Source organism: Bufo bufo, chromosome 5 (genome assembly GCF_905171765.1).
Source record: "Bufo bufo chromosome 5, aBufBuf1.1, whole genome shotgun sequence".
NCBI classification, from domain to species: Eukaryota; Metazoa; Chordata; class Amphibia; order Anura; family Bufonidae; genus Bufo; species Bufo bufo.
Genome location: NC_053393.1, coordinates 94,507,115 through 94,533,660, shown reverse-complemented (window position 1 = coordinate 94,533,660; position 26,546 = coordinate 94,507,115). Strand labels below are relative to the sequence as shown.

At 44.1% G+C, this 26,546-nt stretch overlaps 1 protein-coding gene across 2 annotated transcripts; it reads left to right on the top strand.

Moving 5' to 3' along the window:
- On the top strand, positions 1 to 26,546 carry CHMP4C (charged multivesicular body protein 4C). 2 transcript variants are annotated; one of them, XM_040433090.1, is made up of 5 exons: positions 1 to 355; positions 13,375 to 13,552; positions 21,398 to 21,512; positions 23,695 to 23,803; positions 25,934 to 26,546. In XM_040433090.1, exons 1-5 carry the CDS (start codon positions 160 to 162, stop codon positions 25,999 to 26,001), a joined length of 666 nt encoding a protein of 221 aa, XP_040289024.1. In that variant the 5' UTR covers positions 1 to 159; the 3' UTR covers positions 26,002 to 26,546. The 2 variants fall into 2 exon arrangements, with proteins under 2 accessions (XP_040289024.1, XP_040289025.1); XM_040433091.1 differs by having other exon boundaries at positions 3 to 355; positions 25,937 to 26,546.

Genomic DNA, 26,546 nt, shown 5'->3' with positions numbered 1-26,546 from the left:
TGCCTTACGAGTTTTGCTTGACAGGAAATGACAGGTGTCTGACTACAGGATCAGAGCTGTGTGTTTTTTTTCTCTGCCTTCAGAGCCCTTTCTAGAGGATATCATTTAGCACTGGATGGATTTTGTTAACTGAGGCTGGTCAGTAAATCAGATACAACGATGAGTAAGATCACCAAGCTTTTCAAGCCCTCTGGATCCTCTTCAAGAGGTCGCAAGGGGGGTCCAAGTGCTCAGGAAGCTCTCTTCAGACTCCGGGAAACAGAAGAAATGTTAACCAAAAAACAGGAGTACTTGGAAAAGAAAATTGAACAGGAGCTGGCTACAGCAAGGAAGCACGGGACCAAGAACAAGAGGGGTAAGTGGACATGGCTGAAGCCTGACCCGCCTGAGGGACCTCCTCTTCTAGTAAATTATTACACACTTATATTATAAAGCTGTTTGTTTCACCTTAAATTCAACTCCACTTCTCAACAACCCAAATTCTACATTATAATATCCCATATTTTATCTCATGTCCATACCAGTGTCTACTAACACAGTATCTGAACTTCAAAACCCATCAACTAAATATGAGTTCTTGAGATGTCTTCTACTTTCTTCTGCTTGAGATCTATTCAGTTGTTTTTGATGACAACCAGTATGGTCGCTAGTTAGGCAGAAGTGCTGTAAAATGTATCACTGCATAACTATGGACAGTTACCCCTCAGGGATCTAGGAAAGCTGGGTACACTCCTCCGTAGTTGTCACTTAAGTATTTTTACAGGTTTTTTTTATTATAAGATTTTTAAACTTTTTATATAATAGACGTTATTTCCAGATAGAAAAAAAATATCAGAAATTGTAGTGTTGACTACAGCGGGTTAAGTAAAACAGGAGATTTCTCAGAAAACAGCAGTCGGGTCTATTCTTAGGCCCCAGCAGGAAAGGTGTGCCTTGTTTTCCTTCTATTACAGCTATGTGATTATAGACATTATACTACAGTACACTGCCGTGCATGCTGGGAGAAACCTTCCATGGTAATGTCGTTCAGTCTGTGAATGTCTTATAATGAATTATTAATGGGAGAATTGGGAAGTGAAATAGTATCTTGGAGTAAGAGAACTGATGTTTTGTCTTGGCTGGTCGAAACTCTATACCACTGAAAGATACAGGAAAGAGTATCTCTATCACTGATGTAAAGTACACCACCAGTCAAACCTGAAAATTTACCATTAAGTGTAATCTATTGCCCCCTCCTTCCTATAAGTCATGTGTCTATGGGTCCAAGAAACAGATGTGGTCTACACACTATGTAGGGTCATCACCCTGCAGTGCTCTGTAAGACGTCCTTGAGTCTGGAGAACTGATATTGTGGACTGCAGGTAGTCACTAGCGCATTTTCTATATATCTCAAAAACAATCCCTATTTAAAAGGAATCCTGTAATCCACAATTATCACCAGGAAAAGTAATGTCTAGGCCTACACAATTCCTTAAAGGGGTTGTCCACTTTCTGGCTACTGTTGACCAATTTGTTTGTGAGGCGATTATATGGCACTTACTAATATAGTCCTTGTTGAAATTCTGCACCATTTTGCTCCCTTGTTTACAAAGCTGTCCACACAGAGGTCCTGTCCATAAGATGGCCACTGATGGAGGGTCATGTGACCAGGATAATCATCTCCATTTGATGTCTCGTCCATTCAAAGCCACTGCACCTGCCGTCTGTACTTGTTCTGTTCGGAGTCTAGTGCAGGTACAGTGTGTTTGAATGGAGGAGCCATCAAATGGACGTGATTTCTCTGGACATGACCCTCCATCAGCGGCCATCTTATGGACAGGACCTCTGTGTGGACAGCTCAAACGACTTTGTAAACAAGGGAGCATACCTGCTAAAATATAGAAAATGGTGCAGAATTTCAACAAGGACTATATTGGTAAGTGCGATATATTCATCTCACGAACACATTGATCAGCAATTACTAGAAAGTGGACAACCCCGTTAAGCAACTACTTTTGAAGAAACATCTGTTGGCTGGTTTTCTGCAAGAGTTTCAAAAGGGGGTTCATTAGTTTTACCCACATGACAAGGCTATGTACAGAAAGCAGAGGGGGGGGGGGGGCACATGTACTCTATGCGGCTCCGTAACACATACCATAGTATATGACAAAAGTGGTTCTAGGAGAGAATATATCTGTACTGTGGCTTCTGATGGAGAAGGTCACACATCTATCTGTTGGATACATACAGAATGAGGTACCGTACAGACCCATAGAAGTTTTTGGTGCCATATCATAGTCCTGTACAAGGTTGTGTGGTGCCATGTGCATGAGCCCTTATTTAACTAAAAGTCCTGAAACTGATATAAAGACATGTCTAAAAGGTTCACCTTAGGTTGGTGTCATATGCAGAACCATCTTTTTGGCATGTCACATTTTATGGTTTATAGTGCATCAAATAGATGGTTCTGCATACAATAACACTTTCCAATCTAAAATGAAATAATATAGCTGCCTTTTCAAAGTTTCAAGCATGAGGTGTAATATGGTAGGCTCAACCTCAAGGGGCTCAAATCAGCCAGGCTATTGGAGCCCACATCATGGTGACAGATGAGGTTCCCAGTGCAACCAGACAGGTTGTAACACCCCTAAGACGGCCATGATGTATAAACGGAGACAGCAGGACAGTCCAAGGGATCTTAAAGAGGACCTGTCATCACAAAATGCAATGCAATCTTAGAGCACCATGTTATAGAGCAGGAGGATCTGAGCAGATTGATGTATAGTTTTGTAGGAAAATATTACCCCCCAGTAAAACCTGTAATTTATACATTTATGTCTTTGCATTTTCCACCTCCTGACGTTACACCTAGAGCAGGCATGCTCAACCTGCGGCCCTCCAGCTGTTGTAAAACTACAACTCCCACAATTCCCTACTGTAGGATGATAGCTGTAGGCTGTCTGAGTATGCTGGGAGTTGTAGTTTTACAACAGCGCATGCACCTGCCCAAACCGTGTAGGTACGCCCACTGGAAAAACCTAAAGCCATGAATATATATTAATAAATCAAATCAGCCCAAAATTGTCAATGCCTGAATATATATTACACAGAGGCTCAGTTGAAGGAAATAAGGTAAACTTATGGGCCACCATAGTCTCTATATTCCAGGTTCAGGAAGGAATCGCCGTCCACATGGTTATACCAGCGGCGACACCACCGTCACCATGACAAACCTTAAAGAAAACGTCCTATATTGAAGCCAGGGTGTGGAGTGTCCTATCAGGGGTAACCCCAAAGGAAAGGCACACCACCCAATTAGGAGAGGGAATCTGGTGTCACATTACAGACCCTAATCCAAGTCCTGTAAGAATCACATGTGATTGATTACCTAAGGCAGATATTGGGCATAGAATGAAGAGTATCTAACTACTGGATCATCGTATCGTGAGTCGGAACCTCCCATGTCCCATAGGGGGCATGTGAGGGACCAAGTCGGGACACTGTGTCCAGCAACTATTAAGCAATAAGACACAATTCCTGTGGTCTCCTATATATATAAACATAGAAAACTCCAGTGTGACTGTCCATCAAATTCATCTCTTCAATAAATTCCTATATGGGAACAACAAACTACAAATTAGAGTACAGCACATGTCTGAAACTAGACAAATGGAAATCAGAAAGAATCAGAAATGTAGGAAGATGTGACAAAAAAATTCTCAATTAGAAAGCTTTGAATTCCACATTCAGACCTCTAGGTTTTAGGGTCTGTAATGTGACACCAGATTCCCTCTCCTAATTGGGTGGTGTGCCCTTACTTTGGGGTTTACCCCTGAGAGGACACTCCACCCCCTGCTTCAATACAGGACGTTTATTTTTTTAGGCTTTTTATGGTTGTCATGGTGACGGTGTTGTCGCCGCTGGCATAACCATGTGGACGGCGATTCCTTCCTGAACCTGGAATATAGGAGACTATGGTGGCCCATAAGTTTACCTTATTTCCTTCAACTGAGCCTCTGTGTAATATATATTCAGGCATTGACAATTTTGGGCTGATTTGATTTATTAATATATATATTCATGGCTTTAGGTTTTTCCAGTGGGCGTACCTACACGGTTTAGGCAGGTGGATGCGCGTTGGGTTTTCCTGAAGCCGCGGCCATCTTTGTTGTGGTCTCCTATGCTCATATTGCTAATCCCGTCTCTTGCGAGAGGACGGACTTCGCGGCCGTTGCGCAGACTGCATTTCCTGACGCCGACTGGGTCCTGTGTATCTCCGGCACCATGTGAGACTGCTCAACGTTTTTAATACGTTTTTAATTTACACATCATGTACACCTGATTGCTTTTTTTATATCATTATCACACCCTTTCACAAATTATGGACACAATATGGATTTTATGAGGATTTTTTTTATCACAGACATTTTTATAAATCCTGGAATCAAGATGATGACTTATGCAATGAAATTGTGCACTTTTATATTTGAAGATTCTTTGTATAATCATTAATTTTTGGATCAATGATGTAATCACAATGTTGTAATTAGGTTGGCTATATACGGTATGTATTGCACTTTGCACATGTCATTACAGCGTGACAGGGCTCCATTGAGTAGAGCTGAAGCATTGCTGCTAAATGGGTTAATAAACCATTCACTTTTCTCACTGAATTTTTGGAGTGCTGCCTTCTTTTACTCTATCTATCTATCTATCTATCTATCTATCTATCTATCTATCTATTTCTTATGTTTAGAATATCAAATATCACTTCAATAAGATTTGAGTGATCACAAATGACTATAAATCCATGCAGATTCCAGTCTTACTTCAATAATGCTGCCAATTGATTATGACTGGTGCAAAGGAAAACCATTCAGCTCCCAGTTCTCATTTTTCACTGCCTCTTTTTAAATGGGCAAACCTGAAGTGCAGCAACTTGGAATCATTATTGCAGCAACCCTTTATTTCCGTCACCTCTCCCACTGCTCCAGACATTCTCTAAAATTCTTGTGACTGTTTATTTTTCCGACCATAGCCATATAATAATAACCACCAGAACAACCACTGGGTTTTGGAGGGGCCTGTTTGCCAGCCTCTTGCCTCAGGATTATGGCCCATATACTAACTTTGAAGGAGAAGTCCAGGCGCACAGCCTAAATCTGTGGAACTGTTTTGGGCAGAAAAGCCATGCTTGCGGTTGGCCAAATGTGACTTCCATGAAATTCGGTAACCCCTGCTCGGATCTGGGTGATTTTTGGATATGTTGTTCACCCAGATCAGAGCTATCCATGGATGTATAAATTATGAGGATATGTGGTTTTTTTTGGTGTTTTCTGTGTTTTGGGGAAAAATGTGTGTTTTCTGCCTGAGATCTCTCCACCGGCCCTACAGGGATGCTGGGCGGTCGGTCCTGCTCCCCAGCGGCAGTATGTTTTGCAGGGAGAGGAGAGCATCGTCTCTCTCTCCCCAACCACAGGGGGACAGCACCCCTAGCTCCGATGGTGCAGATGGGACCGCAGTCTGTGCAACAGACCTACAGGGATGCTGGACAGCCGGTACAGATCTCCCACCAACCCCGCAGGAATGCCAGGAGGAGGATTTAAGCAATCCCGCCTCTCCACAGCCGATCCGCAACAAGGTCCTGGGGGTAGGATTGCCTGACCCCATCCCAGCAGAAGAGCTGGCATCTGGGCAGAGTGCAGTTGGCCTCTGCCCTCCTCTATCCTCCTGTCCAGAGGCTGACTCCCCACAGGCTACCCCAGCGGAAGAGCTGGCATCTGGGCAGAGCACAGTTGGCCTCTGCCCTCGCCTATCCTCTTGTCCAGAGGCTGACTCCCCACAGACTAGCTTAGCTGATGCACTGGCACCAGGGCAGAGTATCGCTGATCCCTGCCCACAAAGCAACCTCCACTCCAAGCCAGGGAGAAACACAGAGACCGGGAGTACCAGTTACCAACACAACCTTAGTGGACTCACTGGACAGAGACAGGCTACCAAATTCAACAGGTCCAGTATTTGGTTGTGGTGTGGGCTGCCAGACTAACTCAGGTACCGACCGGCGTGAGGTCAGGTATCTGGTTAGTCTTCCCTGGGAGGGGGAGATGTGTGGCGAAAATAACCTCTCCACTGGGTTTTGGAGGGGCCTGTTTGCCAGCCTCTTGCCTCAGGATTATGGCCCATATGCTAACTTTGAAGGAGAAGGTAGACCGGCCATAAAGCCTAAATCTGTGGAACTGTTTTGGGCATGAAAGCCATGCTTGCAGTCGGCCAAATGTGACATCCATGGAGTTCGGGAACCCCTGATCGGATGTGGGTGATTTTTGGATATGTTGTTCACCCAGATCAGAGCTATCCATGGATGTATAAATTATGGGGATATATGGGGTTTTGAGGTGTTTTCTGTGTTTTGGGGAAAAATGTGTGTTTTCTGCCTTTGAGTGATTAAGTTAGCCCATTATGTTTGGCAATTGTATCACAGGCAGAGCCCATTGTGTTTTGGTAATTGTATTTTGTTGATTGCGTCAAAGACAATGCCTATTCTGTTATTGAGTGCGTCACAGGCAATGCCATTGTGTTTGTTAATTGCGTCACAGACAATGCCATTGTGTTTGTTGAATGTATAGTTTTTGTGTTTAAACTGTAAAGGATTGGCTGCTATTTTATGTCCTCAGTTCCCAACCAGGTCCACGGGGGTGGTACCCTTGTTGGAAAATGTGTATATAAGTCAATGCTTGTGTGTTCAATAAAGAGACCTGCTTTACCACTTCAAGAAGTTTTGGCTCATGTTTGGGGGATGGGATAACTACACTCTTGGGGATTGCTATATCACAATACTCCCCTGAGTATAAGCTCTTGTAAGAGCTTGTTCATGGTTCCTGCTCTCTGGATTTAGGAGAGGTTCACCCACTGGAAACTGAAGCCCGGTCTTGGGTCCAGCGTGAGTGGAGGACGGTGAGACCCCAACCAAGCTGCGGCAGTTCGTGGGGTCTGTGGTGGTTATAGTGTCAAGTTGAGTGCTTGGAGTTCTCGGGAAGCACTAGGAGCATACATCAACGGAGGTACCCAGTCGGGGTGCCAGGAGATCCGTTACAAGTGTTTTCACTGCTGCCTTCTAATTTCCTCTTCGCCTATGTTATAAAATTATTTACTCCCAGCTCCCAGATAATTTGCTTAACACTTGTCTTACGGTAGATAATATCCAGTATTGTTGTTTAAGGCTCTCTAAAACAACTAAACTCTCCAAAAAGGCTAACATCACTAAATTTAAAAGACTTTTTTGGATAATTTATTCATCATATTTAGGATCTGTGAACGGTGTGTCAGCAATACGCTCTTAGTGTGTACCTCTGGAAATTCTTCTGATGTAAGGTATTTATCAAGCATATACCTAGATTTCTATGTCCCTCATGTATGCAAAAGAGTGTGCACTTTCTATTTTTTACTGTATTTAAAGCATAGTTGACTACATTTTTCTATTCTGGCAAGGCATGTGTGTGACCAAATGTTTATTTTGTACAATGGAAGTCAATGGGAGACAGCATATCTCTGTATGGATCAGTCAGGGTTAATAATCCTGACTGTGCCCCTTTAGAAAGTTAGAGGAGAGACTTAGATCTGTCCCTAGCTCCATGAGTAGTGTGAGCTGAGGAAGTGATAGGAAGATACATGTTCTCATTTCCAGTGTACTAGGCCTGAATTTACGAGAAATTACTATCGCTGTGAGATCCACAGAATGAAGCCCATCTCTTTACAGAGGAAGAGAAAGTAAGAAGCAAGAAGGTCCAGAATCTGCATGGCCAAGCATTGTAGTCAGTCAATAAGGTATTTGCTGTTTAAAGCTAATGGCACTTTACTGCAGTGAAAGAGACATTGCTAAGACACCCTTCACACTTGCAAACAGGACTGGCCAACCGTATCTTAATCTGGAAATTACAGTTCAGTTTGCAAGAACCTTACTGCCAACCTTAGATTCTGCAGTAAGAGACTTTGGAGAGCAAAAGGGAAGGAGTAGTACAATCCCCATTCTGGCCTATATCCACACATTGTCAACTGGTAAGATTTGTACTGAGAATTGTTTGGAACTGTGTTTTAACACCGTTGGATGTACAAACCGGATTCCAAAAAAGTTGGGACACTATACAAATCGTGAATAAAAACTGAATGCAATGATGTGGAGGTGCCAACTTCTAATATTTTATTCAGAATAGAACATAAATCATGGAACAAAAGTTTAAACTGAGAAAATGTACCATTTTAAGGGAAAAATATGTTGAATCAGAATTTCATGGTGTCAACAAATCCCCAAAAAGTTGGGACAAGGCCATTTTCACCACTGTGTGGCATCTCCCCTTCTTCTTACAACACTCAACAGACGTCTGGGGACCGAGGAGAACAGTTTCTCAAGTTTAGAAATAGGAATGCTCTCCCATTCTTGTCTAATACAGGCCTCTAACTGTTCAATCGTCTTGGGCCTTCTTTGTTGCACCTTCCTCTTTATGATGCGCCAAATGTTCTCTATAGGTGAAAGATCTGGACTGCAGACTGGCCATTTCAGTACCCGGATGCTTCTCTTACGCAGCCATGATGTTGTGATTAATGCAGAATGTGGTCTGGCATTATCTTGTTGAAAAATGCAGGGTCTTCCCTGAAAGAGATGACGTCTGGATGGGAGCATATGTTGTTCTAGAACCTGAATATATTTTTCTGCATTGATGGTGCCTTTCCAGACATGCAAGCTGCCCATGCCACACGCACTCATGCAACCCCATACCATCAGAGATGCAGGCTTCTGAACTGAGCATTGATAACAACTTGGGTTGTCCTTGTCCTCTTTGGTCCGGATGACATGGCGTCCCAGATTTCCAAAAAGAACTTCGAATCGTGACTCGTCTGACCACAGAACAGTCTTCCATTTTGCCACACTGCATTTTAAATGATCCCTGGCCCAGTGAAAACGCCTGAGCTTGTGGATCTTGCTTAGAAATGGCTTCTTCTTTGCACTGTAGAGTTTCAGCTGGCAACGGCGGATGGCACGGTGGATTGTGTTCACTGACAATGGTTTTTGGAAGTATTCCTGAGCCCATTCTGTGATTTCCTTTACAGTAGCATTCCTGTTTGTGATGCAGTGTCGTTTAAGAGCCCGGAGATCACGGGCATCCAGTATGGTTTTACGGCCTTGACCCTTACGCACAGAGATTGTTCCAGATTCTTTGAATCTTCGGATGATGTTATGCACAGTTGATGTTGATAGATGCAAAGTCTTTGCAATTTTTCACTGGGTAACACCTTTCTGATATTGCTCCACTATCTTTCTGCGCAACATTGTGGGAATTGGTGATCCTCTACCCATCTTGGCTTCTGAGAGACACTGCCACTCTGAGAAGCTCTTTTTATACCCAATAATGTTGCCAATTGACCTAATTAGTGTTAATTGGTCTTCCAGCTCTTCGTTATGCTCAAATTTACTTTTTCCAGCCTCTTATTGCTACTTGTCCCAACTTTTTGGGATTTGTTGACACCGTGAAAATTGGAATCAACGTATTTTTCCTTTAAAATGATACATTTACTCGGATTAAACGTTTGATCTGTCATCTACATTCTATTACAAATAAAATATTGACATTTGCCATCTCCACATCATTGCATTAAGTTTTTATTCACAATTTGTTTAGTGTCCCAACTTTTTTGGAATCCGGTTTGTACTACAACAACCATTGGTGCACTTTAGTAAAGAAAGACTTATCTATTTTCTAAAACTGACCTGGTTACTGACTCCATACGGCGGCCACTGCACCTACATCGCCTGCCTTATACCCGCGCCAAACCCACAACACCAAGAGCACCTCAACTACCATTAGGCAGGAGCCCCAACATCAGGTTGTGCCTCAAGGGATGAAAGAGTGCACCCTCCTATCACTGCCCTATCAGAGACACTACTACTCCTACTCCCATCCTCTGTTCCAATTTTCCTGGACTTGCATATTATATTCTGGTGTCATAAACAGGATACAAATCTCTGTGTCCTATCAAGCAAGTGGCATTACTACTGGGTTGGAAGCCCTAAAGAATATTTGTGTCTTGTGAATATTACAGCCACACTGTGCTGCAAAGACTCATCCTGGGTGTTATTACTTACCCTGCTTGCTGTCAAGGAATCACGTCACTGCACGCCAGCCCACAAGGAGTTAATTGGCCCATTATAGATCCGTGCCATCAGCGCTGAAACTCCACTTACTCAAGCGCAGGGAACGGGAGAGAGTGCACCTTGCAAGGAACGGGAAAAGCAATGGCCCACCTACCCAAAGGAAACTACAGCCCAACAAGCGGAACTAAAGAGGCACAACTAATTCCTGGGGGACAGAGAAAGCAACTTGCCCTGCTGGAAGTTCAAGGCCGCCGCCATCTTGGAAACAGGCACATGGAGCCACTGCACAGATACTGCAGTACAGGAGCCAAAAACTGAGTGCCAACTGATTTGAGTCAGTACCACTGGCACTAGTAACCATAAAAAACTGTGTCTAGGGGATGTTGCTAAAATTGCTACATACTTCTACTATATCAATTGTGCTGTAGCTGCAACTCTTAAAGGGGTTACACACCAAATATGCTCCTGTTGCTTCTAGCAACTTGCCACAACATTGCACAATTTACCTCCCACTGACCTGAATAATCCAGAGCACATCCCTAACCAAGTCTGACAGCGAGAACATCGTTAAGCCAAGCTGCAACAATCCTGCAACAACTGCTGCAACTCCATGCATAATGGCACTTACTATGTTGTACTATTTTGTGGCACCATGGCTCCCACGGTACATGTGGAACCCCATACCCTAGGAGACTTCTGTGAAAAGATGTTAGCTATCTTCAAGCTATACTATGTGGCCACAGATCAAAAAGTAATTAGTCAACTAGAAAGAGCTGCACTTCTTGAAGTCAAATTTTGGTGGCAGTCAGAGAAATGGACCATAGAGCTCATCCCTAATATACTTCGCACAACCTTTGAGACAAGAATTGATTGAGAACTGAAAATGCATTTCTTTTTTTCTATTTTAAAAGACAACAACCTGGAATGTTGCTCAGAGACTTGGCCTTAACCTCCTTGCAGAAGGCCTGAGATATTATAGCTCAGCAGTCACACCCTGAGTCAGTAAATCATGGGCACAACCAGTCGGTCTACTTTAAAAAAAGAAAAAAAAAACACACGTCCAAGATTAGTTAAAGGAAAATGACTGTTTTGTATCCGAGTACAAAAGTCATGTTTTATATATGGATAATAAAAAGACTTCTACTGTTGGTTGCAGTAACATTGGAGTGTACTTTGTTGTCTTTTTCAATTTAAAACTGTAGGAAGCTGTGGGCCAGAAGCTGATCAGCTGCTTGTAACCAGAGAACCAAAGTCTTTCTGCATGTTTTAAAAATGGTATAGGCACCCATGGTAATCCATACTATTCATTCTCAATATGCAAATTGCTAACATTTGCCATATCTTTTTTCTTAGAATAAAATATGAGATAGGTAGTAAGGATCATCAGCAAGAGGAGGTGTCATGTCCATCGACACTTTTGTACCAAACTTTGTGGCTATTCTGCTAATTGCTGCTGTAGATAGGGTTCCCAACCCCGTAGTCATCAAGAACATAAATCACAGCAATGGTTTCTTTCAAGGGTGTTTATTTTTCAATGGGTATGCGGCAGAAGATTTTTATATTGTGCAAACGTTTTCGGCCGTATCTGGCCTTCGTCAGGCACTGTGCCGCTGGAGGTAAACAGGGGAAGATGCTGTTATATGAGGAGCCTATGGCCGCCGAAATGTGCATATAGACGCATGGGTCTATATGCATGCGTCTATATGCACATTTCGGCGGCCATAGGCTCCTCATATAACAGCATCTTCCCCTGTTTACCTCCAGCGGCACAGTGCCTGACGAAGGCCAGATACGGCCGAAAACGTTTGCACAATATAAAAATCTTCTGCCGCATACCCATTGAAAAATAAACACCCTTGAAAGAAACCATTGCTGTGATTTATGTTCTTGATGTCCATCGACACATCATGACAGTCTGTCTGCTCTGTCCATTCAGCTAATACTGGTGCCATGCATGAGTGTTTTTTCTCCACCCTTACATCAACTGGAGGTAGTGAAAGTACATGGACTTTATACATGCCAAAATTCTGTCCACCTGCCATACCGCAGGGGTATGAGTGAGTGTGTGGCCAGATGGAAGTGGCAGTACTCATGGTTCTAATGCTCATTTGGTTCATGCAGTGATGTTTCCCTTTGGGCATGCTCTGATTCTGGGGTTCTCCTTCCTGATGATGATTGAGGTGCCCTTGATGTTGATGGTTTTTAGGTGCAAATGAGAGTCCTGGTTCGTGATGCCAAAATTGTGCGGTGTAGCAGTTGAGGTACTTGTGCAGCAGAACAGTTCTTTACTGAATAATTCAAATGCAAACACCTCGGGACAGTTCTTGGCATGCAGTGGACTGGCAGTTGGTACGCAAAATGCACTTCACACAAATTTCACAGAAAACATGGCTGCACAGGTAATTTATTAGGTCAAAGTGTTTGTTAGCAGTCTTCTCTAGTTGACTTTAGTATAAGAATCCAAGCATGGAATGTCACACTGCTTTTTTCATGCAACCAACAGGACGGACACTTAAAGGCAGGCTAAGTTCTGCCCCTTTTGCGAACACGTTGCTGTACTTACAGTACACGTCTGCAATTTTCTGTAAGATGTGGGTACTTCTCACACAGGTGATCAGGCTGCTTAAATATGTCTTCAGGTACTGGAGGAAAACTCCTGAACACGTGCTGTAAGGCCAATACATCCTTTACAGACAGTTTATCTCTACTGGACTTTCACTACACCTCTCTTTTCATTTGGCCTGCTTTTGTAGGTTTTATGTTCTTGCTGGCCTTGCCTTTGCTGGTACCTGTTCCAGGACAGGCTAAACTGTTAGCTCTACATTTTTGCATCTGCTCTATCTTGTGTCTCAGACTAGACTACACAAACTCAGTGTCCAGTCTAGGATCTTGCTTTATATATATATATATATATATATATATATATATATATAGAGAGAGAGAGAGAGACATCAGCTCCATCTAGTGGGCTGGGGGGGGGGGGGTGAATATGGCCTTTTAATACCATGTGCATTTATTTACAGTAATGGAATATTTTACATGGAAATACAGTCTGTTGCCCTTTGCAGTGTGCCTGTACTCTGTAGTGGAACACTGCAAGGGCAGGATGCATTGTGAAAAAATGTCATCTGGATGATAACCAGATTACAAAGTCATATACCATGTATTTGCCCTGTTCCTAATGTCCACATGTCTTACTGCATATTTGTCAAGCCTTATCCGATATGTCAATGTATTTCTCTCTTCAGCTGCATTACAAGCACTGAAAAAAAAGAAGAGACTGGAGAAGCAGTTAACACAGATAGATGGGACACTGTCCACCATTGAGTTCCAGAGAGAAGCTCTTGAGAATTCCCACACCAACACAGAGGTTTTGAAAAACATGGGTTATGCTGCCAAAGCTATGAAAACAGTCCACCAAAACATGTAAGTACATCACTACCCTTAATCATGTATGATCCGGAAACATGCCAGTTCATCCAATTCCAACATAAGAGAAAGGACTATATGGACATTAAGATGAATGCTAGGTATTTCTTTGTATTTTTAGGATCAAAAGCAGATTGTAGGTACAACAGGTTGAAAAAAAAGACACCAGTCCAACCTATAATCCGAATGTGCCAATCACAAGTAAAAACCCATATGAGGTGGTCGCCAATTGTCCCATATTAGAGGAAACAGCCTGAAATATCATAATGTTATAGGAAGCATGCTCTCCAAATAATCCACTGATTAGGGTTTCATGTCACATTCAGCCAAGACCTCTACAAGTGCACACATACAGTACATTCTTTGTTTACATGGCAGTATTGTTGATCTGTGTTTTGCTATAAGTGTTTTTTTTTTAGTTTTTTGGTACAATGGGGCAGATGTACTAATGTTGTTAATCATGTATTAAGCATAAAAGGAGCAGTCAGAAGATATGCCAAATCTACCACTGTGGAGCAAGCTGTTTGACAGATTTGGCACATCTTTGGCGGAAAAACATACACATTCCCTACTTTTTCTTACCTCTTGGGTGGTATAATTAAGATCAGTACTGTGCACCAAAAAAGTGTCACATATCAGTAATAAAACTGGCAGAATATGTACAGAAGACAAAGCGAAAAACAACCAGAAAAAAAACTCTGTATATTTTAACCCATGCTACTGGCTCTCCTTAAAGAGACCAGCTGTGTATGGAGACTTATTGGCAATGCTCCATGGGAGAAAGAAATATGCAAAGAGATGTCTCCCTGGAAAAGTGAACCATCAGCAGTGAGGCCCTAAGGAGCTAGTGCAGCGTACTCAAGTTGTGTGTAGTAGGTGTTTCTGGGTGATGTAGTGCAATAGACACTAACCTGGTACAGCTGACTATCTGCAAGGGCAGGTATAGGTAAAGATAGTTCGTGACGCCAGTGCCAAGTAAACGGTGGCACGCCGTTTGCGGATACAGGAATAAATCGAGGAAACGTGGTCTTAAAACAGAACTCCAACTTTAGTAGTTTTGCAAGCAGAGACAATATTGGAAATGCAGTTCCTAAGCATACAGTCGATTTTGCAATTCGGTCGATGCAGGCAATTCAGTTAAAGCAGGGTAATTACAGAGTGTTGAACACAGGACTTGCAGCACAGGAGCTTGCACTCTAATTCTGTCTGATCCTGGAATACAGCAATTCTTCACCAAGGCCCATTAACCTAATTCTGGCTTTATATCCTTGGCTATGGCTTTTATAAGTACCTCCTCTGTCTTTCTGAGTACCTCTGGCTTTCCTGATCTTTGCCTCTGTCTCTCTCAGCTTCTGGACACTTCCTCAGGTTCTTGATCTAACATATTCCTGTTTCTGCATATGGGAATTCAGGAGGGAATCTTCTCCTGGACAGCAGGCTTCAGGCCTGGACTTGTCTCAGACATTGTCTAATCTCCAACTGTAGATTACAGACACTAGACTCCGTCTCCCTTGCACTTCCCTGACTGGGTCTTATATAAACTAGGGCTCCCTAGCTCCCTCTATTGACTAGAAGCTGGAATGACACCCCTAGCAGGCCTGTACATGCAAGTTTCAGTAACAGAAAAATACATACATTACATGACATTTTATAAAACTGACATATAACAACTTCCCCATAATTAGGAGGGACGACAGCACACCAAGTGACACTTTGGTAGTGACGGGTATTACAGTTCCCGTACACTACATACCCCACTGCTTTAAGCTGAGTACGACCTCGTACTCTATCATGGGTCGCCCAACTGGAATCTCTACCTGAAATAGAAAATAGAGACATGCAGGCATACATACATGTAATTCATCTGCATTTACATTTACATCAGGTCCAATTGGCAAAAGTGAAGGGTAGTGACAAGGGGCGTCGTTCTCTTCTCTCAGGATAGTGAATGGAACGGGGGCGCTGACCTGGCACAGTGTAACATTATAACCAGGATAGTCCATGACAATGAATAAGTCCATGATAGAACAGCAAAATGGATAAAACAGTATAAAAGTTCTTGGAGGCTCAAAGAACAAACATGAGTCCGTACCCAGGTTATTTCTTATTAAATCACAGAGGCTCTCATGCGGTGGAGTCCATCTCTGGGCACATTACTTTTAAAAGAATAAGAATCTCAGAGGCTCAGGTACTTTTGAGTCTGTCTCCGGGCACGGTTCCTTAGTATAAAGTTGCACAATAAAAAGACAGCAAAGACAAGTGCTGTAATACCCCTGATCAACCTGAAAAGGGGGTGAAGGGTAAAAGGTGCAACTAAAGGAACAGGCACAACTTGGTGTGGGGTACAAAAGCAGGCAGGAGGTCCTGGAAACAAACGTGGCCTTGCTGACTTTGTGATTTCAGTGGTCAACACCTACCACTGAGCCGTGGACAAACTGGCAGCCGCAACAAAGGACCAGAAACGTAGGACTCCTGTCCTGGAAGGGTTATTATCAAACTTCTGCAATAACATAAATCAAAGGCCTAGCAGGCTGATTACAGTGGCATCTCATAACCACCCGGCTCCGCTGGCAAGTATCGTCTGTAGTAGTCCTCTACAGGAAGATGGGCCCACATAACAGTGTCAGGGGGCAGCTGTAGAGTAAAGGGGCCCCTAATAGGTATTGGCCCGTTAGGCCTAGGGGTGAACCCTCTGGTGGACCGTGCCGGTCCTTGCATGATCACTGCAGGGTGTAACGTGCTTGGCACCGCCGCAGCAAGCGGTCCGGTGCTCTGGGTGCAGCAGTTTACGGCAATCGCGGGTCCGGTCTGGGGCACTGACGGAGCGGTGGCAACAGAAGGTGGTCTACGGGTGGTGACAGGCACCCTTACCTCATCCTTCCTCGGCGGTGTCTCGATCCTGGCGGTGTATGTCTTGCGCAACTCCCGCAACTTCTCCTCCAGCCGGACGATCTGCTCACCGATGCTCTCTGTGTCGGAGTCGCTGTCCTCTGCTGGCGCCGCCGGCGCAGGTACAGTCACCGATGGTGCGGACTCGGCCTCTGCAGGTTCTGGCGATGCGTCTGGTCTCCGTCCCATCCGGATGTTCTGAAAGGTAGCACTAAGTCCTTTTAACTGCTCCAGCTCCGATATTGTCTTCTCCCGACGAGGCAGCTCGGGGGAAGGATAGGGGCTCACCCATTTCTCCAACACGGTTGGCTGCCAGAAGACATTAGGCCCAATGAAGGAGCTCCGCTCCTGAAAGGCGTGATGGGCCGGCTCTGGAGAGCGTTCAGGTTCCCGCTCGCAGCCAGAGTAGTCTTCTCCTTCTTCTGCCTCCCAGTCCTCAGGAGCTCGCTTGGGACGGGTCACGGCAGTTGCATAAGGGCCTCGTAGGCTCTCGGCAGGGGTGTACTCCACTTCCTCTCCCTCGCGGAGGCTGTGCTGGTACGAAGGGAGGTAGTCTCTTTTGACAGACCTTCGATTAACATAGAGGTCTCTGCCAGTTAGATAGTCCTGAATAAACCCGTAGCCACGGGGTTTGTCAAATGACAGCACCACTCCCTTTCTCCTTTCCAGGCGGGGTTGGGTGTGCGTATGCTTCTCATGTATGGTCTTGGTTAGTTCCTCATAGATGATTTTGGTCTTTGTATTCCGCTTGATAGCGGCCTTTCGGATCTCCGCCATCAGGGAGGACCATTTGAAAGATGGTTGGAAAAAGTCCCTCCACGAGCCATAGTAGGGCTCGGGTTCTTTCTCCCTTGGGCGGCAGGCGGGTTGCTCCGGTCCCGGAGCGTAGGCCGGTGGAGCCTCCTCTGGCTCTACACCAACACTGGACATCTTTGCAATTTCAGGTGCGGACATTGCAGCAACGCTCTGTTCACTTTCCAACATGCTCGATCCTTCTGAGGAGAGCGATAGGGTCGCGTCAATCAGAGTAGCCAGCTCCTCCCACTGCACTGGGGAGCCGCCCCCCAGGTATTCCAGTATATGGAAGGCGGTGTCCATGCTGGCAGACATGCAAATGTCCAGATAAGCCGTGGCGCCTGCCCTTGACCTTCTTCCCGCTTTTTCCTCAGAAAGGCGCCAGTTTTTCCCGCCTTTTCGGGATGAAGGTGACGCAGCAGTAAATTCAGCAAGCCCGGCAGCCATCTTTGGGTATAAACGCTGTCTATTCACTGACAGCAAGCAGGATTGCAAAAAGTCCACAAAACCACACTCCAATGCGGCGATTTTCTTCCTCTTGGTAGCGCAACACTGCACAGCGCTTTTTAGAGTTTTTTGGTACACTTTGGGTATGATTTTCAGTCCACAAAGTCCACTTTCAATAAACAGGTAATTTGTCACTTTGGTCACAGGGCAACTGTATAAGGCACAAAGTTCACGCTTCTTGCACTATAAAGCGTGCGTATCCTGTTCGTGACGCCAAAAGAGAGGTGCAGCGTACTCAAGTTGTGTGTAGTAGGTGTTTCTGGGTGATGTAGTGCAATAGACACTAACCTGGTACAGCTGACTCTCTGCAAGGGCAGGTATAGGTAAAGATAGTTCGTGACGCCAGTGCCAAGTAAACGGTGGCACGCCGTTTGCGGATACAGGAATAAATCGAGGAAACGTGGTCTTAAAACAGAACTCCAACTTTAGTAGTTTTGCAAGCAGAGACAATATTGGAAATGCAGTTCCTAAGCATACAGTCGATTTTGCAATTCGGTCGATGCAGGCAATTCAGTTAAAGCAGGGTAATTACAGAGTGTTGAACACAGGACTTGCAGCACAGGAGCTTGCACTCTAATTCTGTCTGATCCTGGAATACAGCAATTCTTCACCAAGGCCCATTAACCTAATTCTGGCTTTATATCCTTGGCTATGGCTTTTATAAGTACCTCCTCTGTCTTTCTGAGTACCTCTGGCTTTCCTGATCTTTGCCTCTGTCTCTCTCAGCTTCTGGACACTTCCTCAGGTTCTTGATCTAACATATTCCTGTTTCTGCATATGGGAATTCAGGAGGGAATCTTCTCCTGGACAGCAGGCTTCAGGCCTGGACTTGTCTCAGACATTGTCTAATCTCCAACTGTCGATTACAGACACTAGACTCCGTCTCCCTTGCACTTCCCTGACTGGGTCTTATATAAACTAGGGCTCCCTAGCTCCCTCTATTGACTAGAAGCTGGAATGACACCCCTAGCAGGCCTGTACATGCAAGTTTCAGTAACAGAAAAATACATACATTACATGACATTTTATAAAACTGACATATAACAACTTCCCCATAATTAGGAGGGACGACAGCACACCAAGTGACACTTTGGTAGTGACGGGTATTACAGTTCCCGTACACTACACTAGTGCAGAGGATGGGAGTGGCCCTGAGGAGGTGTTGTCTCACCGTGTACTCCCGTTGGTGGTTTGAAGAATCAGGCCAGAAGTAAACATATAAATGTCTTTCTTTACTTAGTGCAAAATAAAACTTGTGGCCCCTCCAGCAGTATTAAGTACAACGTGCAGTTTCTGGCACCAGATGAGAAGATATGGTGGGTGGGTGGTTGGCACTAGATTGGCACTAGAAGGCACTTGTGGATATATGTGTCCACTGTATGATATAGGCTTGATGTTTGTCTGGCCTGGTGGTTCTAGGCAATGGGTGCGTGACCTGTTTTCCCTCACCGGGTCTGTGAAGCTGTGTTTTTGCTGATCACCCTGCTATTTAGGCACACTGAAGCTTCTCGGATGAGGTGTTCTTGATTCTGATGATCTCTCTGGAGTGATGGTCTTACAAGAGAATGGATACGGTCCCTAGGAGTAGGAGCTCTAGCATGTGCTTCCTATTTCCCCTTCCCAGCAGGAAGCAGTACCAGCCCACTCGGGGTTGTAGCTAAAGGCTCATGGTGTCACTACCAGAGCTTTAGGACGTTCTCACAGCTCTGTTTCTCCACCCCTGTGATGATGTCACTACTAGAGCTGGGAGGAGTTCTCACTACTCTGTTTACTTTTGGTTTCTTTCACCACAGTTGTTCTTCATGTGTTTGATTTCCCTCTCTTTATATCACCCCTCCTCCTATGATAGGATGTGGATTATAGTTCTCACTTCAGTTGTAGCTCTTGCTTTAGTTTCTTCACTTGTAGCTATCAGTTCACTGGACCTGTGTTCTGCTGCAGCTAGCACTCCGGATATTGCCAGCCTGTCCTTGGATCCGTCTTCTCTGCGGCTGCAACACCTTCAGCTAAGTCTGCAGACATTGTTGTATTCCTGTTTGTTTTCTGACTGGATCTGAGGTGGCCACGGTTCCCTCCATATACTGAGTAGGGCACTGGTGGCCGTGCCCCTTCCACTATTGTAGGGGTTACAGTGGTCATTAGTCTTAGGCACGTGGGCATGCCTCGTTCCGCCATTTGGATCCGGGCATGTGCTTTAGCAGAATAGGGAAAGCGTTGAGGGTCGGACAGGGGTCACCCTTCATCCTCCCTAGTTCTGGGTCCAGTCAGTTGCTCTGTACTGTGTATAACTATTGTTGCTCACATACAGCCGTGACACATGGGCCCTGTTGCAAGACTTCAGCTTGGGCCCCCCTTCCCTCAATGATTTGTGGCAAGGAACATAAAGCACATAGCCCTCCTGCTGTCTGAGGCAAAAATGTAAACCCCCCCCCCCATTGCCAGATTCTTGACCTAACCCCTTTCCTCCAGCCAGATATGTAATTTGAAGATTCTGAGTTCTAGTGCAAAATCTATAACAGCCCTCCCAGCGTGCAATTTCTATAATACCGGTGTCTTCTTATGAGGCACAAGGGTCTTTGGGCCCCCTCAGGCTCCTAAGCCTTGTAGCGACTGATACCTTTGCACCCCCTATAGCTACAGCCCTGAGCCCACTCCTACCAAGATGAGAGGAACAGGGTGGCTAGCCTTGTTCCTGCCAACCATTGCCAACCATACATTCTCTAGCTGGAATAAATGGCCCAAACACATGAAAATATATAACATTACAGCAATTGCAGTCAGAGTCCAACTTTTTAACAACCCTTGGAACTTGACAATGGAAAACAGCCAAATGAAATATCCATCCGTAAAAAGCTATCTTGGGGTGTTTGCCTCTCATCAGTATAGAAAAGGATGCTGGCTGGCAGAGCGCAATGCCTTGAACGGAGCTAAATGTGAACAGAGCCAACCAAAAGTACCCCCCAAACTGGTGTCCGGCCGACCACCCTTTCAAAAGCACACAATAGAGGAGAGGGGGAGGGGGGGTCCGATTTGTGTTTTCCCCAAAGATTTAACATCCAGCAGTTCACAAGGTAAGTCGTTTACCAAAGGAATTTATTTGTATCCTGACTTTTTAGCTCATTTACAGCAACCTTGACATAAAAGTATCATAATTGCTTTTGTGACCCTGATATTCAATAACCCCGCCAGAGCAACTGTGGCAATTCTTCAGCATTTTGTGGAAATTCTCGCCTGTTAGCTGCGCTTTCAATCATCCCAGACTAGGGCTGCAATTGTGATGTATTTGCTTTGTGTACGCTATGAACTGTACGCCGCATAGTGATATCCGGTATGTACTCGGAGTCATCCAATAAAATATCTCTCAACTTGCTCGTTCATTGTTCTTCTTGATCGTTCTGCAGAATACAGATAACACAGAACTCACGGCGAGCGTAAAATAATGATTCATGTGTGAGAAGTAAAAGCTCTCTCTTGTGCTCTTACCCGTAAAGAGGATATCATTCACCGAACCGGCCGACGACAGATTTCGCGGTTTAATTAAGGACATGTCCATTCTCAATGGAGGCTCTAACTGTGACTTGAAGTTTTCTCTTTTTATACATTTTATAGCATGATATTTCTTTATAATACGTGAAATGTTGTTACCTGCAGGGATCTGGATAAGATCGATGAATTGATGCAGGACATCAACGAACAGCAGGACGTAGCACAAGAAATTTCTGAAGCCATTTCTCGCCCCTCTGGTTTTGGTGAGGAGTTTGATGAGGTAAAGGCTGGTGATGTTCTGAGATATGTAACTGTCTGCTATCAGAAATATTCCCTTTCTAGATTCCTCCATACAACTGTGTCCCAGCAGGTGGAGTAAACCACACAGTCAGATCATTACCTCCATGCAATTGGGTTATCATTGGTGATATATATATATATATATATATATATATATATATATATATACAGTGGCGGAAATAATTATTTGACCCCTCACTGATTTTGTAAGTTTGTCCAATGACAAAGAAATGAAAAGTCTCAGAACAGTATCATTTCAATGGTAGGTTTATTGTAACAGTGGCAGATAGCACATCAAAAGGAAAATCGAAAAAATAACTTTAAATAAAAGATAGCAACTGATTTGCATTTCATTGAGTGAAATAAGTATTTGAACCCTCTAACAAAAAAAGACTTAATACTTGGTGGAAAAACCCTTGTTTGCAAGCACAGAGGTCAAACGTTTCTTGTAATTGATGACCAAGTTTGCGCACATTTTAGGAGGAATGTTGGTCCACTCCTCTTTGCAGATCATCTCTAAATCCCTAAGGTTTCGAGGCTGTCTCTGTGCAACTCTGAGCTTGAGCTCCCTCCATAGGTTTTCGATTGGATTAAGGTCCGGAGACTGACTAGGCCACTCCATGACCTTAATGTGCTTCTTCTTGAGCCACTCCTTTGTTGCCTTTGCTGTATGTTTTGGGTCATTGTCGTGCTGGAACACCCATCCACGACCCATTTTCAGTTTCCTGGCAGAGGGAAGGAGGTTGTCGCTCAGGATTTCACGATACATGGCTCCGTCCATTTTCCCGTTTATGCGAATAAGTTGTCCTGTGCCCTTAGCAGAAAAACACCCCCAAAGCAAAATGTTTCCACCCCCATGCTTGACGGTGGGGACGGTGTTTTGGGGGTCATAGGCAGCATTTTTCTTCCTCCAAACACAGCGAGTTGAGTTAATGCCAAAGAGCTCTATTTTGGTCTCATCAGACCACAGCACCTTCTCCCAGTCACTCTCTGAATCATTCAGGTGTTCATTGGCAAACTTCAGACGGGCCTGCACATGTGCCTTCCTGAGCAGGGGGACCTTGCGAGCCCTGCAGGATTTTAATCCATTGCGGTGTAATGTGTTTCCAATGGTTTTCTTGGTGACTGTGGTCCCTGCTAATTTGAGGTCATTAACTAACTCCTCCCGTGTAGTTCTAGGATGCTTTTTCACCTTTCTCAGAACCATTGACACCCCACGAGGTGAGATCTTGCGTGGAGCCCCAGAGCGAGGTCGATTGATGGTCATTTTGTGCTCCTTCCATTTTCGAACAATCGCACCAACAGTTGTCACCTTCTCTCCCAGCTTCTTGCTAATGGTTTTGTAGCCCATTCCAGCCTTGTGCAGGTCTACAATTTTGTCTCTGACATCCTTGGACAGCTCTTTGGTCTTTCCCATGTTGGAGAGTTTGGAGTCTGCTTGATTGATTGATTCTGTGGACAGGTGTCTTTTATACAGGTGACTAGTTAAGACAGGTGTCCTTAATGAGGGTGACTAATTGAGTAGAAGTGTCTAACCACTCTGTGGGAGCCAGAACTCTTAATGGTTGGTATTGGTTCAAATACTTATTTCACTCAATGAAATGCAAATCAGTTGCTATCTTTTATTTAAAGTTATTTTCCTTTTGATGTGCTATCTGCCACTGTTACAATAAACCTACCATTGAAATGATACTGTTCTGAGACTTTTCATTTCTTTGTCATTGGACAAACTTACAAAATCAGTGAGGGGTCAAATAATTATTTCCGCCACTGTATCTGATGCAGACAAGAGGGTGCAGCTGGCCCAATGTGGATATAAGCAAATCCAATGGATAGAGATCAAAAAAATGGGCAGCACTCCATGAAATAAAAAAGTACAAAAAATCTTTATTTACCCAAGCAGGACATGCATGTCCTGCTTGGGTAAATAAAGATTTTTTTGTACTTTTTTATTTCATGGAGTGCTGCCCATTTTTTTGATATATAATTATATGTTATAGGGAGTGTTTCATCTATTTTACTCATGTAAAACTGCTCAAATCACATTGTAGACCTCAAAAACAGTTCACAAATGGTACATTTTATTGCGCTGTCTGCAGGTCCAAAAACTGTATGCAAGTGAGTTCGCACTATGCCAGTAAAGACTTAGATTTTTTTTGCAGGATGAGTTACTGGCAGAATTAGAAGAACTAGAACAAGAAGATCTCAACAAACATATGGCCAATGTCAGGTTACCAAGCGTGCCATCCTCAAAACTACCATCCAGACCAGGTAAGCAGCTCTTTAATGCCCGAGATGGAATTAGTAAAGAAGGAATTTACGTAGATGTATGAGCAAGGTATTGGCACCAACAAATCTCCCTAAATACCCACCTGTGAGTGGTGTCCCCACCAGTCTTTACCTCCATCCATCTTTAGTCGGGTACCACTTTGTATTGTTTTAGACTGGCACATGAGTTAATGTGGTGTTCCCATGGAGCTGCTCCATGTGCCACAATCTACACAATGGTACAGTATTATATTGACCTGTGTTATACGGTATGTCCTCCTGGGGCTCTTTCTGGTCATCTAGATGAAATGTTACTCCATTTCCCAGACATAGAAAGGAGTGGGAAAAGTGGAGGCACAAAGAGCGTGAGTAACTCTTCTCATTTCACTGGATTTTGCTGAATTGTATCATGGGCTCGAGTTGAAACCCCCCAAAAATTGCACTTAGGATCGATTGTGGAGATTTATCTAAACGGTTGCAAAGGAAAACTGGCTTAGTCGTCCGTACCATAGGAGCCTTGAAAATTGAAAGCTGGAATCTGTTTTCCTTTACATCGTTTTTGCTAAATCTCCCCTATATTTTCTGGTTATTGGTCTGGTGCTAGGGGACAAAGGCCCTCTACCTCCTCAGGAGCCAAACGTCAGGAAGCACCGGTGGCACATCATCAGACCGCCTGGAGGATAGAGATCAGGCCCTGTCACTTTCTTTTTGTGGTATTTTCAGTGGCATTTTTCACTGATTCGCACAATTTTTAGTTAAAAAACGCTTTGGCCAAATGTAACTTTAGAATAGCCAAATATTGGAAAGTACATACGCAGCGTTGTGGGGGTGAGCAGTGTCGGGGACAGAAAACTGGCAGAAATGATGGTGAATGTGCCAGGACCGATAGCCCAGCCCACACAATATCATCGCCAGGCTCCCTTTTCAGAAAATGGCAAGGGCGGAGTAGAAACGTCACTTGTGCCTAAATTTAGACGCAATGACGTTCAAAGAGTCACAAACCTGCAGTGATTTAGAACACAAAAATGTATGTGTGTGAGAGGGGCCTTAACCCCTGCAGGACAGGGCCATTTTCCGTTTTTTTTTTTCATTTTCTACTCCTAGCCTTCCCAGGGCCATAACTTTATTTTTCCATTCATATAACCGATTGTGTTTTGCAGGACAAGTTGTACTTTCTAATGGCACTATTGGGGTGGAATTATAAAATAAAAACACAATTACTCCACAGTTTTATGGGTTTGGTTTTTACAGCGGTTTCTATGTGGTAAAATTGACCTGTTACTTTCATTCTCCAGGTCAGTACAATTACAATGATACCACTTCAATAAAGTTTTTCTAGCGTTTTAAGGGTGCATTCACACGACCGTTTAAATGGATACGCATCCGTTCCGCAAATTTGGAGCTATGTAAGGGCTCATTTTTTGCAGGACAATTAATGTTTTTATTAATACCAGTTTGGAGTGTGTAAGACTTTTTAATCACTTTTTATTCCATTTTTTGGGGGAGGCAAAGTGACAAACAATGGGCAATAGTTGCGCTCACGATTGGGCACCATCTTTAAATACCTGACTCCCAACGTATATTTACCCTAAGTAGTTGGAAAGGGTTAAAGAGATTGTCCAAACTACATTTATCACCGATCCTGTGGATAGGTGATAAGTGTATGATCATGGGGGGGGTGCAACTGCTAGGACTCCCAGTGATTATGAGTCCCCTGTGTGCATGCGTGACCACTGCCATTACATTTTAGTGCAAACATAGTCTCCTTGACAAGGACCAGATTAATTTATCATAAAGGGTTAGTCCTATCTCACCAGTTCCACGGCAAGATGAGAACGTCGCTCCTATGTTTCCGTAACTCCCATTGCAGTGCACTGGGGCTAAGGAGCGCCGTGGAAGGCGTCACATGGGACAACCTCTTTTAAGAAGCACTACAAAGCAGATGGTAAGGGTACGGCCACACAGGCAGGTTTCTGCATGCAGTTTTGGAAGTCAGCATCAGAAGTGGACAGATACAACTTCTCTTTTTTCAATTTACTTCCGGCTTTGGCTTCCAAAACTGCATGCGGAAACCTGACCATGTGGATGTACCCAAAGAATTCCTCTGTTAATAATATACTCCTTTTGTGTCAGCAGTGTCGACAAGGAAGAGGGTGGAAGATGATGATGACATGCAGATGCTGGCGGCCTGGGCTACCTAATCAGGAACTATATCAGCCGGCATTCCCCAACCAGTGCCTATATGTGCCACCCCCCCCCCCCCCCCCCCCCGCATTTGACTTTCCAACAGGTGACAGCTGCAGATGCTTTTTGTGGATCAATGACACATGGGATGTCACAGCAATGATGAAACGTGGTACCAGGCTAAGGACCTCATCATTGTCACTTGGCTTCTGGGTCAGGATGATATTATGGAGACATCTGGCACTATAATGTGGACTGACAAACTGAACATTAACAAAGCATCACTGCCATGTGGCATTTTTCGCAGCGACAAGTTCTCCTTCATTATTCAAATGTCACCTTTTTTTTTTTTTTACATGTGTTTGACCTGAGTCAAATACAGCTCAATGTTTGGACGGCGGCTCTCATGATAGTACAGGATGGGGACCTCTGCTCTATACAGATTTGTACAGATGTGTAAATTGTATGATTTATATTGCCTATATCCATACGTGTGCTCTTGTACTGCAGATCAGGGATAGCAAATGTGAGATCTGTCCTGAAATACACTCATATATCGTTG